Source organism: Hypanus sabinus, chromosome 4, assembly GCF_030144855.1.
Source record: "Hypanus sabinus isolate sHypSab1 chromosome 4, sHypSab1.hap1, whole genome shotgun sequence".
In the NCBI taxonomy this organism is placed as follows: domain Eukaryota; kingdom Metazoa; phylum Chordata; class Chondrichthyes; order Myliobatiformes; family Dasyatidae; genus Hypanus; species Hypanus sabinus.
The window spans coordinates 81,302,563-81,323,970 of NC_082709.1; the positions used below are offsets into that span (position 1 = coordinate 81,302,563).

General features: G+C 39.1%; 1 protein-coding gene across 1 annotated transcript in view; it reads right to left on the reverse strand.

Moving 5' to 3' along the window:
• LOC132392939 (glial fibrillary acidic protein-like) overlaps positions 1-21,408 on the reverse strand; it is a 66,209-nt gene that overhangs the window by 20,812 nt on the left and 23,989 nt on the right. Inside the window, exon 3 of the mRNA XM_059967533.1 lies at positions 13,289-13,384. Coding sequence (XP_059823516.1) covers positions 13,289-13,384 — 96 coding nt within the window. The remainder of the gene's footprint in view (positions 1-13,288; positions 13,385-21,408) is intronic.

The following is a 21,408-nucleotide window of genomic DNA, read 5'->3' on the forward strand; positions in this document are numbered from 1 at the left end:
CATATTTATATAAAATAAAATTGGAAGGAAACCATATTAAAAAAATTCAAATTAAATGATAATATTTGCCAAAAGAGCCCCATCTTCTCTCAAAGTCGAATTGGAGATCAGAAGTTCTACTTCTAATTTTTTCCAAACTGACACAGAACATTTCTTGAGAAAACCATTCAATCAATGTAGGGACAGAAATATCTTTCCATTTTAATAAAATAGCCCATCTTGCCAATAATGTAACAAATGCAATTACATATTGATCTGAAGATGAAATACCCTGAATATGATGCGGAACTATTCCAAATAGAACATTCAATCTATTAGGTTGTAAATTAATTTTCAGAGCTTTAGAAATTGTAGAAAATAAAGATTTCCAAAATGGTTTTAATAAAGAACATGACCAGAACATATGTGACAAAGTAGCTAATTCAGTTTTACACCTATCGCAATGGTTATCTATACTAGGGAATATTTTAGTCTCTCCTTTGTTAAATAATAACGGTGAACAATTTTAAACTGAATTAAACAGTGATTGGCACATATAGAGGAAGAATTCATGTTTTTCAAAACTCGCAACCAATCTTCATTAACGAAGGTCATATTAAGTTTTCTCTCTCAATCTTATTTAATCTTTAGTGAGAGGTTCTCTTTTTGTAAGAAAAGTAAATTATAAATTCTGCTAATAGAACCTCTCACTAAAGGATTCAACTTCAAAACGGTATCCAACAAATCAGATTCTTGCAAATATGGAAACTTGGATAAATATTGTTGTAAGAAGATACTGCAGAAAATGTGTACGAGTGAGAGAATATTTATTAATTAACTCTTCAAAAGTCATCAATTGACCATCACAAAATAAAACTGTAAAAGAACGGATCTCTTTATTTCTCCATAGGAGAAAAATGGGATCGGTTATTGAAGGTTTAAATAAAAAGTTTCGATATAGAAAATAAGACAACTTAAATTGTTTAAAATTAAAAATATTGCTAAACTGAAACCAAATCCGTAAGGACTGTTTAATAACAGGGTAAAGATTTAAATTTGGAATTTTAGAGAGTTGTAGAGGTAATGGAGCTCCTAATATTGAAGTTAAATGAAATTGTTTAACAGCTTTTAGTTCCAAATCAACCCGTAATGGTCTTTGCCTCTTGTCGAGCCAATATAGTCAAAAACATAATTGTCTGATATTAACAACCCAATTGGTGGTGGTGGCATCCGTCGGTCTCGAGAGACCATGGATCTGCGCCTGCAGTTTCCAGGGTGCAGGCCTGGGCAGAGTTGTGTGGGAGACTGGCAGTTGCCCTCTCCACGCCACTGATGTTGTCCAAGGGAAGGGCACTAGGACCCATGCAGCTTGGCACCAGTGATGTCACAGAGCAACCTGTTCTTAAGTGCCTTGCTCAAGGACACAAACACGCTGCCTCAGCTGAGGCTCGAACCAGTGACCTTCAGGTTACTAGTCTGATGCCTTGCTCACTAGGCCATGTGCCAACAGCCCAATAATAGTCTTAAATTAGGAAGTGCAAGTCCACCATCTTTTTTAGATTTTTGTAAATGATACTCACTAATTCATCTTTTATTGTTCCAAATAAAGGAAGAAATAAGCGTGTCAATATGATCGAAAAATTTTTAGTTAAAAAAGTCTAGGTAAAATCATCATTTTCACAGCATGGATATGCCTATTAAAGAAAGAGTGAGTGGATTCCATCTGGAAAATAACTGTTTCATGGAGTCCATTAAAGGAACTATATTAGCTTTATAAAGATCTTTATCTTTTTTAGTAATTATAATACCTAAATATTTAAAAGTATTAACAATTCTAAAAGGATTATCATTATATATAAAAACAGGGGCATTTAATGGGAACAATTCACTTTTATTCAAGTTAAGTTTATATCCTGAGAATTTACCAAAGTTTTTTTTAGTGTTTCCAAAAGATTAGGAATTCATACCTCAGGGTTTGAAACAAACACCAAAAGATCATCCGCATAAAGAGATATCTTTTGCATGGTTCCATTCAAAGGGATACCATAAATATTTTTAGCTTTATGTAGTGTTATAGCCAAAGGCTCCAATACAAGATTAAATAATAAAGGGCTTAATAGACACCCCTGTCTAGTGCCACAAGAAAGTGGAAAGGACCTAAAATTATTAGTAATAACTGTGTCAATAGGGTTCTTATAAATCATTTGAATCCACCTATTAAAATTATTACCAAAACCAAATTTTTCTAATACTTAAAAAAAATATGGCCACTCAACTCTATCAAATGCCTTTTCTGCGTCGAGAGATAACACATTGAGGTTGCTTAGATATTGGTGAATATATAATATTCATCAATCTCCCAACATTAGAGAAAGAGTAACAGCCTTTAATAAAGCCCGTCTGATCCATAGAGATGATTTTAGTTAAAATATTTTCCAAGCGGTTAGCCATTACCTTAGGGAGAATTTTTGCATCCACATTTAATAGTGAAATAGGTCTACATTAGTGGTCACCAACCTTTTAAAGCCCAAGATCCCCTACCTCAGCCTCAGTAAAAGGTAAGATCGACCCCACATCAATTAGTTACACACATGCGCACCAGGGCAGAAAAGACCGGAAGTAAAACCCCACAACCCGAAAGTAGGAATAATATATAAACACCCGGGGGTACCCACCCTTTTTTTGCAATGCAGACCGGTTTAATATTGATAATATTCTTGTGGACCAGCTGATGGGGGGGGGGTGTTAAGCATGATCAGAATACAGCCAGCGATACTCCAAGCAGGTTCCTTATGTCCAGTCTATTCTAGTTTTCATGGCTCTCAGCTTCCGTCCCGCTTGCTCACGTTTTTTCTGCTGAGAAAACTCAGCGGGTTCGTCTTTAAGTGCTGAGTGCTTGGACGCAGGGTACTGAAGCACTTTTGAGACATTGCCTCATTAGACAGCCTCTGGGCCCAAACTCAGCCTCCCGCCCGCCCGCCACCAGACACCTTGGCCAGGTGGGTGGGGTGAGAGGACAAGGTCAGAGCCAGAGATCCCCGTACCAGGGCCACGGTGGTCACTGTCTGGAGAGCGCGGTCAACCAAGCAGGGAGTGCGACAGAGCATCCGCCCGCCACCCTGTAGGATCTATCAGCCGACAAATGTTTGTTTCAGTAGATCGCAGAGCGGTAGCTGCTCTGGTACTCACAAAACACTGAGTCAGAATTAGGTCATCTGCGAATATTTTAGCACTGGGTTCCCCACGAACATTCTGTGTGCTAAAGAGGCAGCGATCCAGGCCAGAAGCAACGGCACTTCCCACCGGCCGCCCAAGGGCAACCAGTGATTCCTGGCGCAAGGGTATCACTGCATTTAGTCACCTGATGACTTCGCGTGGGTTCAAGTTCAACAGTGGGCTGACAGAGCATGAGGAAAAAGTGCAGCTAACTCAGCGTTTCCTTACGGCCAGGTTGTTGGGGACCAGTGAATTACACTGAGTAGTGCGGGAGAGCTATACGCATGCACACTGGACAGAAAGAACAAAACTAAAACCCCGCAACCTGGAAACAATCTCTCAACAGTATTTGTGTATTCTTTTAAAATTTTTTTCCCCTGGGATCAACTGGGAAAGTCTCAAAGATCGACTAGTCGATTGCGATCGACAGGTTGGCAACCACTAGTCTATATGATGAACATTCAGTAGGATCTTTATCTTTAAGGATTAAGGAAATAGATGCTTCATAAAAGGAAGAAGGTAAACTACCCTTCTCAAAGGATTCATAAAATATTTCTAAAAGATAGGGAGAAAGCAATCTTTCAAAATTTTTGTAAAATCCTACTGAATAACCATCAAATCCAAGAGCTTTGTCTGATTGCATTAATAAAATAGCTTTCTGAATTTCATGCTCAATAATTGGAGTATCAAGCATTTGTTGATCTTCATCAGAAATTTGAGGAAATTTAAATCTTATGTTAAAAAAAGCCTTCATTTTGGAGGAATCTGCAGGAAATTGAGATCTATAAAGATCAGAATAAAAATCTTGAAAAATATCATTAATGTCTTCATGGTTACTTGTTATATCTCCATTATTTTTACAAATCTTTAAAATATGCCTTTTAGCTCTAGCTGCTCTTAATTGGGAGGCTAAGAGCTTATTATTTTTATCCCCAAAAATATAAAATTGACTTTTCAATTTAAGCAAATATCCTTCAATAGGATATGTTAATAATAAATTATATTGTGATTGTAATTCTACTTTTCTTTTAAATGAAAGAACATTAAGAGATTGCATTGTTATCTAATTCTTTAATTTGTTTAGAGATTTTATCTAATTCTATTCTTGTTTGTTCAGTTTAGCTATGAAGTAATCTGACCATGTAAATAGGCTTTTAATGCATCCCAAATTACTAACTTTGAGACGTTTCCTGTATTATTAGAGAAAAAACTTTTATCTGAGTTTCAATAAACTCAACAAATTCTGAACATTGTAACAAGTGTTCTAGAAAACACCAAAATGGTCTAGTAGAAGCAACATCTTTCAGTTCAAATATTAAATTTAAAGGAGCATGATCAGAGATAACATCATACTCACATTTCTGAACATTAAATAAAAGTCGAGGGTCAACTATAAAATAGTCGATTCTCGAATATGCATTATGAACATGTGAGTAAAAAGAGTATTCTCTATCGCTAGGATGCATACGCCTCCATACTTCAATTAGACCATAATCAAATAAAAAGGAATTAACCTTCATAATATTAGATAAGGGAAGAAAAACACATCCAAAACCATTCTTGAAATATTTGCACAAAAGAAAAACAATCAGTATCTTTAAATTATCCAATCTATCTTTAAAACGTAAAAAAATCCAAGTAATTACTTTAAAAAAATCTTTACAAAAGCATAGGGAGCAAAAAAGGTTAGTTCATTTAAATGCTGCAGAAAAAAAATTCTAGATGGTTCAGAATTATCTGCAATCTTTCAACAATTCTCCCGTTATGTCTTCTGAGGTTAAAACCATCCAAACCAGTCTTTTTCAGAGATAAAAATACATTTTAAGGTAAAGGCTTTCTATAACCATCAAATCTTCCAATTTCAACACTTTATGCCACGAGACAATCAAACTGTTGTACATCATTCAAACTTCAGGCTTCATACTAGTCATTGGACTTGTCAGAAAAAGAGTTAATAAAATGTAATGCTTTGGATGGATCATCAAAAAGCCTTAATTTGGCTGGGTATTGTAACGATGTAAAGAGCTTCCTCCCCATGTGCTAATCTCATAACCAGAGTGAATGCAGTACACTTAACAATTTTGTGTGGAAAATCTTCAAAAAAGCAAATATCCGAACCTTGAAAGTGAAATAACCTTTGTTTTCTTGCAAGCTTAATAATGTGATCTTTGTCTCTAAAATGGAGAAAATGCACAACAATATGCTTGTTTTTACCTTCATCCAAAAGTTTTAAAGCACTGGTTCTGTGAGCTGCTTCAATCTCCGGGAGTTGCGAACAAACCTCCGGAAATAAAGACTGAAACATTTTAGCAAAATAATCCAGTGTGTCGGCAGATTCTGATTTCTCTTTTAATCCAACAATTCCAATATTATTCTGACGCAACCGAGCTTCCAGATCCACGATTCGTTGTTGAGCCTTTTCCAAACGAGAAGGACAGCCGCATTTCGACTAACTTCTTTAAGATCGAGGCTCAGAGAGTCAATTTTTTCTTCAAATTTCTCTTTTAGTTGAGTTATTTCAGTGCCGATACTGCTGATTTGAGATTTCACCCAAAAGGGTTCTTCCAAGAACTCGTCAGCATTTTTAGACTTTCTGTTAGCTGGGTCCAGATTTTGCCTGGTGCCCCTTAAAGTAGCCATAATTATAACTGTTGCTCTACAGATCCGATTGAATAAAGTTGAAATTTCAAAGTTTAAGTCGTAAAAGGGAGAAATTAAAGGCGGACAGAAGGCAGCTATATCTTACATGTCCATGAGCAGGAGGTGGAGTCTAACTTTAATTTACTTAGCCTAATTTCATTTTAAATTTTCAAAATATCTGACATCTAAACTAGAAACCCATCCCATTTATCACCTTTTGAAAACTAATTGTGCTTTCAATTTAATGACTTTGAATTTATACTCATGGTCATAGAATTATGCAGTCACACAGCAGTGAAACAGGTTCTTTCACCCACTTTATCTGTGCCAGTATCACATATTTATCCATATTGACCCTGTTTTCTAGCAATTCAAAGTCCAAAGTAAATATTATTATTATCAGAGTACATACATGTCACCAGATACAACCCTGAGATTCTTTTTCTGTGGCACACTCAGCACATCTATAGAACAGTAGCTAAACTGCAAACTTCAAGAACTGTTAACTGTAAACAAACTGCAAATGCAGATATAAATAGTAATAATGAACATGAAATAACAATATAACAGGGTCACATGAGTCCTTAAATTAATGCAGCTAATCCCTTTTGTTCAAGAATCTGATGGTTGAGGGTAAGTAACTGTCCTTGAATCTAGTGATGCAAGACCTAAGGCACCTGTAACTTTTACCTGATGGCAGCAGTGAGAAAAGAACATGGCCTGGGTACTGAGGATCTTTGATGAGGATTGATGGATGCTGCTTCTCTATGTCCATATTGGTCCATTCCATTGTCCCCCAATAGCGTTTTGTCGTTTTAATTGTTTAACTACCTACCTTCCTTTCAGACAATAAATTCCAAACTCCTAAAACCCTCTAGAGTCAAAAGCTTTCCTAATTTCTCCTCTAATCCTATTTACAGTGATTTTATTATACCTGTACTCATGGTTACTCAATCATAAAATGCAGAAATCGGTCTTCTAACAGTAATAGGTCCTTCCTATTTACTTTATATACACCTCTCATCTTAATTAAATCTCTCCTCAGTCTCCAGTTCCAAAGAAAACAACTCTAGTTTAACAATCTTCCCTTGTACAGTAGCAAGGCAACATGCTGTATACCTTCTTTCCTGCTCGTGGGTCACCAAAACAGCACTCAAGCTACCTAGTGTTGTATAGAATTCTAACTTATCCTCCCTGCTCAAATATCCTTTCACTGCATGTGCAGGAAAGATTCAAGAGCGTTTAAATGTGGGATCCTTCATGTGGTCACTGGCCCTTTTCCAGCACCTTTCTGCATTATCAGTGCCTATAATATGTATGCATCACCACTTCAAGGTTTTTGTGTATTAGTGATTTACAATATTGAATCAGTGGATTTAATTTCTTTTTTGAAACTGATCATGTGTCATAGTGTCATAGTGAAAACATCTCTACAAATGATCTAAATTAATTACAAATATAAAACACAAAATAATTGATTGCACAAGTATTTACCCCCTTCAATTATTTAGAGATGCACCTTTGGCAGCATTTACAGCCTCAAGTCTGCTTATCAGCTTTACGCATCTGGACACTGCAATATTTCCCCATTCTTTGACAAAACTGCTCATGCTGTGTCAGATTGCGTGGGGATCGTGAGTGAACAGTCCTTTTTCAAGTCCAGCCACAAATTCTCAATTAGATTGAATTCTGGACTCTGACTTGGCCACTCCAGGACATTTAATTGATGTTTTTAAGCCATTCCTGTGTAGCTTTGGCTTTATGCTTGGGGTCAGTCTTGCTGGAAAACAAACCTTCTTACCAAATCGCAGATCTCTTGCAGACTAAATCAGGTTTTCCTCCAGGATTGCCCTGTATTTTGTTGCATTCATTTTATCTTTTACCTTCACAAGCCTTCAAGGGCCTGCTGCAGTGACGCATCCTCACAGCATAGTGCAGCCACCACCGTGCTTCACAGTAGTGGTGTGTTTACAATGATGTGCAGCATTCAGCTTACACCAAACGTAGCATTTAATCTGATGGCCAAAAAGCTCAGTTTTGGCTTCATCAGACCATAGAACCTTCTAGCTAACTTTAGTCTCCCACATGCCTTCTGGCAAACTCTAGCTGAGATGTCACGTGAATCCCCACCCAACAGTGGCTTTCCCTTTGCCACTCTCTCATAAAGCTGCAACTGGTGAAGCTCCTGAGCAAGTTGCTGTATGCACAGTATCTCCCATCTCAGCCACTACAGCCTGCTCTGGGCTATGCCATATTACAGCTATGCCATATTCTTTCCATTTCTTGATTAATGCTTTAACTGTACTCCAAGGGATACTCAGTGACCTGGAAATTTTCTTGTATCCATCTCATGACTTGTGCTTTTCAATAACCTTTCCATGGAGTTTCTTGGGATGTTCCTTTGTCTTTATGGTGTAGTTTTTGCCAGGATACTGACTCACCTGCAGTTTGACCTCCAAGTACAGTACAGGTGTATGTTTATTACAATTAATTGAAACACCGTGACTGCACATGGTGATATCCATTTATGATTATGTGACTTCTAAAACCAATTGGCTGCCCTAGTGATGATTTGGTGTGTCGGGAGAGGGAAAGAGAATGAATACTTATGCAATTATTTAATGTTTTATATTTGTAATTAATTTATATTACTTTGTAGAGATCCATTTTCACTTTGACACAACTAAGTCTTTTTCTGTTGATCAGTGTAAAAAAAACCCAAATTAAATCCACTGTGATTCAATGTTGTCAAACAATAAAATGTTACAGCTATACAAGACCTTGGTCAGACCCCACTTGGAGTATTGAGTTCAGTTCTGGTCACCTCACTACAGGAAGGATGTGGATACTATAGAGAGAGTGCAGAGGAGATTTACAAGGATATTGCCTGGATTGGAAGGCGTGCCTTGTGAGTCTAGGTTGAGTGTAGTTGGCCTTTTCTCCTTGGAGCGACAGAGGATGAGAGGTGACCTGATAAGGGTGTATAAGATGATGAGGAGCACTGATCGTGTGGATAGCCTGAGGCTTTTTCCCAGGGTTGAAATGGCCAACATGAAGGGGCATCATTTTAAGATGCTTGGAAGTATGTACTGAGGGGATGTCAGGGGTAGGTTTTTCCACACAGTGAGTGGGTGCATGGAATGCACTGCTGGCAGCGATAGTGGAAGCGGATACAATAGGGTCTTGAGAGCCTCTTAAATAGGTACCCATTGTAGAGCCTTCCTGCCTTCTGCAGTGCAGTTCTCATACCAAGCAGTGATGCAGCTTGTTAGGATGCTCTCTGTGTATCTGTAAAATAACTTAAGCATGGAAAGTAGAGGTGCCAGAGAGCTTACCTGATTGTGTATAATGTTTTCTGGGACCATAAGAGTTAAGACATTTAAGAGGCAGAGTGGAATGATGATTGCGCTACACAGCGACTCCTTTGCTAGCATTTTTGGAAATAACTCTTGTCATCTTCAATATTTCTATTTTTCTCTTTCAGGTTCTTTTGAAGACCCTGACCTGGAGTTACACGCTGACTACAGCTCTTTGTGGGAATGGGACCTGCTCTCAGGGTTTTGTAACTGGCCATTGTTTGGCATGCCAAGGGCTCGGCCAAAGAGTCTGGTTCAGCTCTGGAGGTCTAGATCTCGGGGCTCTGGAGATGGGCAAATCGAAGGTTGGTGTCACGGCAGGAGACCCGTGTATCCTCGGGGGAGTCGGAAAATCTATAGCTGTGTGCCCAGACACTCGAGATCTTTGGGCACAGAACTTACAAAAAAAAGCAATGTAACCGACTTTTAACATTGTAAACTAATGACTCACTGTGAAAACGGAGACACCTCGTTCTCCCTTACTAGAAAGAGAGAGGGAGAGCCTGTGGTACATCAAATGCCAGGTGAACAATGTAGTCTTTGGGATAACTGCAAATTGTTATTGTTATTATTATTATTATTGTTCTTTGCTCACTCTTGAGTGCTCAGTGGCAGCTGCTGATGCTTTCGTTTTGCCTGTGGTGGTTTGGGGGGCGGGGGAGGAGGGATTTTTGCTTGCTGCCACTTATGCGCAGGAGGGAGGGGAGCTGCGGGGGGGGGAGCTTTGAGGTTCTAACATTTAACTATCATTCATTCTTTGGGGCACTCTGTTTTCATGGATGGATGCAAAGAAAAAGCATTTCAGGATGTTTATTGTATACGTTTCTCTGACATTTGATGTACCTTTGAAACCTTTGCTAAGAGTTTGTGCAAGATACGTACTCCGTGGAGTTTGAAATGCTCACATTTCCTTTAAAGAGCTGTAGGCAACACTGGAACACAAGGAAATAGGAATACAAATGATCAAGGTCTCCTCAAGCATTTTGGGTGGATACTTGCCCTTAATGGCCAAAAGGCAGAAAACAAAAGCAGGGAGGCCATATAAAAATTTTTATGAAATGTGAGTTCAAGACAATTGTCAAGGCTGTTGATCTAGATGGAAAATGCACAAGCTAGCATTGTTTTCTTCATAATAAAAGACAAACATTGAAAATTAACAACACAGTAGGACATTTTACACTATGTCAATAACAGCTCTTTGTATTCGCTTCAAAGTATTTTTTAAATATTCGAGTACAAAAGTGGACATGTCATGTTACAGCTATAAAGGACATCGGTAAGACCCCACTTGGGAGTTCTGTACTTGGATTTGGTCGACATACTATAAGAAGGATGTGATTAAGCAAGGGAAGATACAGAAGAAATTTACAAGGATTTTGTTAGGACTGAAGAACTTGGATAATGAGTAGTGACTGGATAGACTGGAACTATTTGTCCTGGAGCTAAGTTGGCAGTCAGAATGGGAATCAGAGTGATAGGTCAGAGGCTGGAATAGTTGCTGTAAAGGTAGATACAGCTGGTAGAGAAACAAAGAGGCCAGATAGGAAGTGGATAGGACATAAATGGGTCTACTTTAATGCAAGTGGTTTCAGGAACAACAGTGCCCAATCTAGAGCATAGATCAGTATATGGAACTACGCATGGTTCATGTACAAGTGCAGGAATGGTTGCTAGATATTCCAGGGTCTAGATGCTTCAAAGGCAACAGGGAGAGAGGCAAAATAAGTGGGGGAGGGGGGAGAGAGAAGAAAGAAGTGGCATTGCTAGTCAGATATAATATCACAGCTGAAGACAGGACATCCTGAAGGGATCATCTATTCGGTCAGTTTAAATGGAAGTCAGAAACAAGAAGGGAGCAATTATTCTTTTGGGATTATTCCATAGAACTGTCAGTAACAACAGAAACATCAAGACCAGGTCGAGAGGCAAATTTCGGCAGGTCCCGCTGAGGGGTCTCAGCCCAAAATGTCAACTGTACTGACCACAACCACCCCCCCCCCACCCAAAGCTGCCTGGCCTGCCGAGTTCGTCCAGCATTTTGTGTGTGTTGCTTGGATTTCCAGCGTCTGAAGACTTTCTCTCGTTTGAGGGTTGTTGTCATGGCCAATTTCAATTTCCATAGTATTAATCATCACCTCCTTAGTGCAAAATGTTTAGATGGAGAAAAATTTGCTAGGTGTGTCCACCAGGAATGGTTCCAACATAATGTGTGGGCAGACTGACTAGAGGAGTGGCAACATTGAATCTGGTACTAGGCAATGAAATTTATCAGGGGACAGATCTCTTGGTGGGAGATAGTGACCTCAACTCTGACCTTTACAATAGCCTTGGAGAGGGGTAGGAATAGAAGGCAAGGAAAAGTATTTAATTGTGAGAGGGGAGATTATAATGTGATTAGGTGAAATCTTGGGAGTGTAAATTGGTAACAGATGTATTCAGGGAAATGCACAATGGAAATGTGGAGATTGTTCAGTAAGCACTTACATGGGATACGTGAAGAACAAGAGGATAACTTGAGTGAGGGAAGGACAATCAGAGATAAAAGAGAAAACATGTTGGGAGGTGGAGGAGGTAGGGAGGTCCTTAATGAATATTATGTTATGCTTCAGTATTTACCAGTGAGAGGGCCTTTGTCAAATGTAAAGACAGTGTAGAGCAGGTTAATATGCAGGAACATGTTGACATAAAGAGGATGTGCTGGATCATTTCATAAACATTAGATTAGTTCCCAGGGCTAGGTGGAATATATCCCTGGTTACTATAGGAAATAAGGGAAACCACTGTTGCACCTTAAGTGTTGGTCTTCGCTGATCACAGGAGTGGTACCTGAAGATTGGAGGGTGGCAAATGTTATTCTATTGTTCAGAAAGGTAATAAGATAATTCTGGGAATTATAGACCAATGAGTCTTACATCAGTGGTAGGCAAATTATTGGAAAGGATTCTTAGAGATTGGATTTATCAGCACTTGGAGAAGCATAGCCTGATTAGAGACCGTCAGCATGACTTTGTGAAGGCAGGTCAACATCACAAGTGTGAATTAATTTTTTGCCAAAGTGACAAAACAAAATGATGAAGGTAGAGCAGTGAATATGGACCTTAACAAGGTGCTCAACAAGTTTCCCCATAGGCAGCTTATTCAGAAAGTCAGAAGACACGGGATCAAGGGAACTGGCTGCATGGATTGCTCTCAGAAGGTGGTAGTAGATGAAGCATATTCTGCTTGGAGGTCAATTATCTGTTCTGCCCCTGTCCTTTGATTTTTATAAATTATTTGGACAGTGAAGTGGAAAAGTGGGTTAGTAAGTTTGCAGATGACATGAATGTTGGTGATGCTGTGGGTAGCGAAGGTTGAGGAAGTTACAATAGAACACTGATAGGATACAGAGCTGTATTGAAAAGTGCAGATAGAGTTCAATCTGGAAAAGTATGAAATTATAAATTTCAGAAGATCAAACTTGAAGGCAGAGCCTTAATGGCAGCATGCTTAGTGTGGAGCATCAAAAGATTCTTGGGATCCACGTTCATATACAGTATACCAAAATGCCACACAATTTAATAGGGTGGTTAAGAAGGCCTCATTACAGAAAGGATGTGGAAGTTTTAGAGTGGGTGCAAAGGAGGTTTACCAGGATGCTGCCTGGATTAGAAAGCATATCTTATGAAGAAAGGTTGAGCAAGCTAGGACTTTTCTTTGGAGGAAAGGAGGATGAGAGGAGACTTGATAGGGGTGTATAAGATGATGAGTCATTTTTTTCTTTTAGAATGGACAGCCAGCACCTTCCCCCACCCCCAGAAATGGCTAATACGAAGGGACATGATTTTAAGGTGATTGGGTGATTGGAGTATGTCAGAGGTAACTTTTTTTTAATACACACAGTCGGTGCATAGAACATGTTGCCAAGGTGGTGGTAGAGAATGATACATCAATGACATTTAAGAGGTTCTTACATCGGGACATGGGTGAAAAAAGTGGAGAAAAATGTGAGAGGGCATTTAAGAACGGTACAACATTGTGGGATGACTGTTCTGTTCTCTGTATATGATTTAACACATGTCCATAAAATATTCAGAAGCCACTTTCTTTTTTGTACTCACCTGATCACGTATGTCTTCTAATTGAGATAACTGTATTTCCATAAACTTAACCTTACGTTGAAGTTTATCCACCGCAACATTGGTTTCATCAGTTTTCTGTAAGTTCAATTTTATAGTATCAGTTCACTTAACTAAAAGAGAACAAAGCCAAAAACAGCTAAGGTGTTAATTTCCTGTCTTTGCAAAATAATTATTTTAATTATAGAGATAAGATCTGTAAATTATTTCAGATGGTTCAATGCTAGAAATTTGATCTAAGACCACCTCTTTTGGACAAGTGTGGGCTACACACAAACAGAAATAGTGCTAAAGGCACTTAAGAGAAATTTTCATTGGTTTGTGGTTGTTGTGTTTTATACTTGGGATGAAGGAAAGACGTGTTTATCTATTTGGAGATCGCAGAAGCCACAGAGAATAACATGCTGGATCATGGGGTGGTAGACAAGGACAAGGGATACTTTGCCTGTTATGGGAGCTAGAAGATGGCAGAGGAAGAAAAACTGTTCTTTGAAGGAGGACATCTCAGATGTTCTGGAATGGGAAGCCTCATCCTAAGATGTGTCAGAAATGGAGGAACAGAGAAAAGGAAATAGTATTTTTAAAAAGCAACAGTGTGGGAAAAGGTAGAGTCAAGCATTTTTAATAAAGGATACAATTAGACAGCTTGTCTCCAGAGATGAAGTCAGAGCAATCGAGAAAGGAGAGAGAAGTGCCCGAGAGGGACAAAATAAATTTGAGCGCAGGGTGGAAGATAGAGTCAAAGTTGACGAAATTTACAAGCTCAGCATGGGTACAGCTGCAGTGCAGGAAGAGCTGGGGAGCTATGTAAGTTTGAAACATACACTATTCCACATAGGTGTTGAAAAGGTAGGCATAGCTGAGGCCAGACATAGAAGGGTGGTGGTGGAGGAGATCTGGTTAGGTCTGTTGTCTCTTTTAATTTCCCTTAAGTATTTCATATTCTCCTTAGATCTACTTGGAAATGCTATTTTCCCCCATATTTAGAAAGCCAGATTTTTAGAAAACTGAAGCATGACAAGTTATTATATTACTTAAACATAGTAGTATGGAGTAAATGTTCACTCAACATCTAACGGGCACTAAAAATTCACCATTACTTAAAACCAAATCTACTTGTTTATCCTGATTGACCTATCTACATTCCGCACTACAGGATATGAGAAATTTTACAATCTTTGTTAAAAAAAAGTGTTTTGTAGTCCCATGGTTTGTTTTTAAAGAGTTAAATCAGCTTCCCAGCAGCTTTTCCAGACTGAAAGCAGGACCAATTTGTTTCAATACAACTCCAATTTTTGCCAGTTTCATTTTTGCTCTGCATCATCAATGAGCTGAGCTTTTTTAAAAATCACATTCACCCAAAGTCCATGCCTACAAGCAGTGAGACCAGAAGACATAGGAGCAGAATTAGACCATTTGGCCTATTGAGTCTGCTCCAACATTTCATCATGGCTGATCCATTACCCTTTCAACCCCATTTCTCCTGCCTTCTCCACGTAACCTTTCACACCCTGACTAATCAACAACCCATCAGCTTGCACCTTAAATACACCCAATGACCTGGCCTTCAGTCTCATGTGACAACAAATTCCAGATTCAACACCCACTGACTAAAGAAATGTCTTATCTCCATTCTAATTGGAAGTCCCTCTATTTGAGTCTGTGCCCTCTAGTCCAAGGCTCTTCCATTATAGGAAACATCCTTTCCACATCCACACTACTTAAACCTTTCAACATACTATCGGTTTCAATGAGATTCCACACCCTCCCCTTCTAAACTCCATTGAGTATAGGCCCGGAACCATTAAACACTCATCATATGATAAGCCTTTCAAGAATCCTTCTCGTGAACCTCCTCTGAACCCTCTCCAATGTCAGCACATCCTTTCTTAGATAAGGGGCCCAGACTCTTGAATACTTCAAGTGTCTTATAAAGCCTCAGCATTACACCCTTGCTTTTATATTCTAGTCCTCTCAAAATGAATTCTAACATTGCTTTGCCTTTCTCACCACTGACTCAATCTACAAGTTAACCTTTAGGGAATCCTACATGATGTCTCACAAATCCCTTTGCACCTTAGGTTTTTGAATTTTCTCCCCATTTAGAAAATGACCTACACTATTATTCCTTCTAGCAAAGTGATGACCGTATACATCCTGACGCTGTACCATCTATCACTTTTTTGCCTATTCTCCTAATTTGTCTATATCCTTCTGCTGCCTCCCTGTTTCTTCAACACTATCTGACCATCTATCTCTGTACTGTTCACAAACTTAGCCACAAAGCCATCAATTTCATCATGCAAATTATTGACAAATGGCATGAAAAGAACCAGTCCCAAAACTGAACCCTGTAAAACACCACTAGTCACAGATAGCCAATAAGAAAAGGTTTCACTTATTCGCACTCTTCGTCCATTAATCAGCCGATGCTCTATCCATACTAGTACCTTTCCTATAATAACATGGGCTCTAACCCTAACACTTGCTAACCAACTCATGTGTGATACCTTAAGGTCTTCTGAAAGTTCAAGTACACAACATCTATCAATTCTCCTTTGGTTATCCTGCTTCTTATTTCCTCAAAGAATTCCAACAGATTTGTCAGGCAAGATTAAGGAAACTATGCCTACTTTTATCATGTGCTTCCAAGTGCCCTGAAACTACTTCTTTCACAATCAACTCTAACATCTTCCCAACCACTGAAGTCAGACTAAATGGCCTATAATTGCCTTTCTTCTGCCTCCCTCCCTACTTCAAAAGTGGAAAGACATTTGCAATTTTCCAGTCCTCCAGAACCATGCCAGAATCTACAGATTCTTGAAAGATCATTACTAATGCCTTCACCATCTCTTCAGCTACTTCTTTCAAAACCCTGGGGTGTAGTCCATCTGGTCCATGTGACTTACCTACTTTCAGACCTTTCAGATTCCAAAGCACCCTCTCCCTAGTAATAGCAACAGTGCCCTGACACTCTCAAACCTCCAGCATTCTACTAGTATCTTCCACAGTGAAGACTAATGGAAAATACTTATTGTTTGTCTGCCATTTTTTGTCCTCCATTACTACTTCTCCAGTGTCATTTTCTAAGCAGTCCAATATCTACTTTTACCACTCTTTTATTCTTTATATGCCTGGAAAAAAAAACTTTGGTATACTCTTTGATATTATTGGCTAGCTTACTATCACATTTCATCTTTTCCTTCATTTTTTTTTTAAGTTGCCTTCTGTTGGCTTTTAAAAGCTTCCCAATCCTCTAACTTTCCACTGTTTTGCTCTATTATATGCTCTCTTCTCTCATGTTGCCTTTGATTTCCATTGTCAGCCACATTTTCATCATCCTGCCTTTAGAATATATCTTCTTTGGGATTTACTTATCCTGCACCTTCTGAATTGCTCTCAGAAACTCCACCCATTACTGCTCTACCTTCATCTCTACTAGTGTCCTTTTCCAGTCAACTTTGGCCAGCTCCCCTCTCATGCCAACTTATTTTACTTCACTGTAACACTATAATAAATCTGGATAAAGTTGATATTTAGGCTGATGAGCAACATATATTCCAAGTACAAGGCAATTTCCATCTCCAAAAGCACAAGGTTTAACCAGCACTATTGACATTTTTGTTCTTAAATCTTCTATCAACATCTTGAATTTGGTGAAGGTTCAGGCAGGGGGGCGCCACTGGGCATACAATGAAGAAATATTGTGGTTGGAGAAGAGGTACAACTGGCCAGACAGCTTCTGCTGCAAAAGCCAACAGCAAAGCACAAGATCGGGTCTAGAAGATTGGATTCTCTAATTGGCCAGGGCAAAGCAGTCCATCCATTACATGGAACATTTACTCCCTTCCCAATACACTGAGTGCCTAACCAGAGCACTTCCTACTTTTGTATTGGGAGCCTAAAATCTTGCTCTCTAGTTTGATTCAACTACAAAATACACTCCAGTCACTAGCAAAGGCTTTTTCAATAGCACCTTCCAAATCAATACTGATACAAAGAAAGGGAAAGATATAGATTCAAGGGAAATGAAATTAAGACTCGACACAGATCACAGCATGATAGCTGGGCAGTCAATGTAAAGATTTATAGCACCAGTGACTAGGGTTCAATTCCTACCACTGTCTGTAAGGATTTATATGTTCTCTCTGTGATGGCATGGGTTTTCTCCAGGTGCTGGGATTTCCTCCCACAACCCAAAGACATATGGGTTAGTAGCTTACATGGGTGTAATTGGGCAGAATGGGCTTATTGGGCTGGAAGGGCCTGTTACCATGCTGTATCTCTAAATAAATAACATTATTTCATTCTGCTACTGCTTTTCTCTTGTACTATCTCAATGTACTAGTGTAATGAAATAATATGCAAGCAAAACAAAGTTTTTCACTGTGCATTGTTACATGTGTTTAATAACCTATTTAACCAATTTAAGCCCATCCAGTGAGAAAATAATTTGACATAATTCCCTTTGGGTTCTAAAGTCCACACAACGATACAAGGCACAGCTTTAATTAAAACTTATTTCAGCATATCATAACCCTTGCTTGTAGTTTGAGACTCCATGGTAACTCTCTGGCCTAGAGTAATCCAGTTAGTCCCATTCCCCTCAGCTATTTCCATATCCTTGCAAATCTATTTCCTTCAAGTTTGTTCAATTTCCCATTAAAATTATTGGTTTTCTCCACTCTTGCAGATGGTATGTTCTATACTATTATCATCATTTTTCATCATACATCAATTCTTTATAATTCAAATTCTTCACCTGGTGTCTCCAAGCCTTTCACAATCCAACTGAAACAAGTTTACACTGTCCATCCTATCCAAACTTTTCCAGGTAAAGCTGCAATTCATTTGAATTTATTTTCATTCAATGCCACAATGTGGGCTTCTCTGCTGGTCATAGTTTGCAACACAGAAACAGGCCTTTTGACACAAGTTATAAAATGCCAGCTCAGTGCCTAACCCCATTTATGTGTTTGATCCACATAACTCTAAGCCTTTCCTATTCATGTACCTGTCCAAATGTCTTTCAAATGCAATTATTCTTGCCACTACCACTTCTTCCTGCAGCTCATTCCATATACGCACCATGTAGAATCAAAGGTGGTGACAAGCTGGCATAGAGGAGGGAGAATGAAAATCTCGCTGAATGGTGCCACAACAACCACCTTTCATTCATTATTGACAAGAGGAAGAAATCAGAGGTTCATGAACAGGAGATCACTAGGGGATCAGAAATGGAGAAGATTAGTAACTTATTTCCTGGGACCAACATTTTAATGCCATTACAAAGAAGGCAAGACAACACCTCTACTTTCTTTGACCTTTTCCCCCCTACAGATTATCTAAAACTGTGACAGACTTCTATAGATGCACAGTAGAGAGCATCCTGACTGGTTGCATCACAGCCTGATATGGAAACACTAAAACCTTATAATGGAAAATTGGTGGATAGAGTCCTATCACAGAAAAGGCCTTTGCCACCACTGAGCACATCTACAAGGAGCAATGCCACATGAAAACAGCATCCAGGTCATGCTCTCTTCTCACAGCAGTCACTGGGAAAGAGGTACAGGAGTCAGAGATCCCACACCACCAGGTTCAGGAACAGTTATTAATAATTACCTTTCAACCATCAAGTTCTTGAACCAACATGGACAACTTCAATCACCACAACACTGAACTAATCACTGACCACAACCTATGGATCATTTTCAAGGACTCAATAACTCATGTTCTTGGTATTACTTATTTGCAATTATCTGTTTTTTTGTATTTGCAGTTTCACTTCTTTTGCACATCGGTTGCTCATCAGTCTTTGTGTGCAGATCTTCACTGATTCTATTATTTTTTTTGTTCTGGAAAATCTATGGAATTCATTGCAAAGATCAAGTGAAGGTTGATAGGTTCCTGCCTGGGAACGTCTTCACCGCCAGCTTGTATCACATGGCTTCCAGATTCATTTTCAAGTTTCTTGATTTGGACCCTTTGAGGACCCCAGGTACCCACATTCAATTGACAGCTTCTCCCACTACTTCTCCCACCATGTTCTACATGCCACACTTTCTGCCACGAGGAGGTACCTGGTGTCCCTATCCCAGGCACTTCAGTAACTCTGATTCTCTCTCCGCTGCCTCTAATGGACTTGTCCATTACTTTATCCTATATAACCATATAACAATTATAGCATGGAAATAGGCCATCTCGGCCCTTCTAGACCGTGCCGACGCTTGCACTTACCTAGTCCCACTGGCCCGCACTCAGCCCATAATCCTCCATTCCTTTCCTGTCCATATACCTACCCAATTTTACTTTAAATGACAATACCAAACCTGCCTCGACCACTTCTACTGGAAGCTCATTCCACACAGCTACCACTCTGAGTAAAGAAATTCCCCCTCTTGTTACCCTTAAACTTTTGCTCCCCAACTCTCAAATCATGTCCTCTTGTTTGACTCTCCCCTACTCTCAATGGAAAAAGCCTATTGATGTCAACTTGATTTATCCCCTTCATTATTTTAAATACCTCTATCAAGTCCCCCCTCAACCTTCTATGCTCCAAAGAATAAAGACCTAACTTGTTCAGCCTTTCCCTGTAACTTAGGTGCTGAAACCCAGGTAACATTCTAGTAAATCTCCTCTGTACTCTCTCCATTTTGTTGATATCTTTCCTATAATTCGGTGACCAGAACTGTACACAATACTCCAAATTCAGCCTTACCAATGCCTTGTACAATTTTGACATTACATCCCATACTCAATGCTCTGATTTATAAAGGCCAGCATACCAAAAGCTTTGACCACCTTATCCACATGAGATTCCACCTTCAGGGAACTATGCACCATTATTCCGAGATCACTCTGTTCTACTGCATTCTTCAATGCCCTACCATTTACCATGTATGTCCTATTTGGATTATTCCTACCAAAATGTAGCACATCACACTGATCAGCATTAAACTCCATCTGCCATCGTTCTGCGCACTCTTCTAACTGGCCTAAATCGCTCTGCAAGCTTTGAAAACCTACTTCATTATCCACAATGCCACCTACCTTAGCATCATCTGCATACTTACTAATCCAACTTAGCACCCCATCATCCAGATCATTAATGTTGATGACAAACAACATTGGACCCAGTACAGATCCCTGAGGCACACCACTAGTCACCGGCTTCCAACCTGACAGTTATCCACCACTACTCTCTGGCATCTCCCATCTAGCCACTGTTGAATCAATTTTACTACTTCAATATTAATACCTAACGACTGAACCTTCCTAACCTTCCATGTGGAACCTTGTCAAAGGCCTTAAATTCAGTAAGATTTGTCAAACATGACCTTCCACGCACAAATCCATGCTGACTATTCCTAATCAGACCCTGTCTATCCAGATAATTATATATATCAGCTCTAAGAATATTTTCCATTAATTTACCCACCACTGACTTCAAACTGACAGGCCTATAATTGCTAGGTTTACTCTTAGAACCCTTTTTAAACAATGGAACCATATGAGCAATATGCTAATCCTCCAGCACCATCCCCGTTTCTAATGACATTTGAAATATTTCTGTCAGAGCCCCTGCTATTTCTACACTAACTTCCCTCAAGGTCCTAGGGAATATCCTGTCAGGACTCAGAGATTTATCCACTTATATATTCCTTAAAAGTGCCAGTACTTCCTCTTCTTTAATGGTCATAGTTCCCATAACTTCTCTACTTGTTTCCCTTACCTTAAATGATATCCTTCTCCTTAGTGGATACCGAAGGAAAGAAATTGTTCAAAATCTCCCACATCTCTTTGCGCTCCACACATAGCTGTCCACTCTGATTCTCTAAGGGACCAATTTTATCCCTCACTATCCTTTTGCTATTAATATAACTGTCGCAACCCTTCGGATTTATTTTCGCCTTACTTGCCAAAGCAACCTCGTATCTTCTTTTAGCTTTTCTAATTTCTTTAAGATTCTTTTTACATTCTTTATATTCCTCGAGCACCTCATTTACTCCATGCTGCCTATATTTATTATAGATCTCCCTTTTTTCCAAACCAAGTTTCCAATATCCCTTGAAAACCAAGGCACTCTCAAATTTTTAACC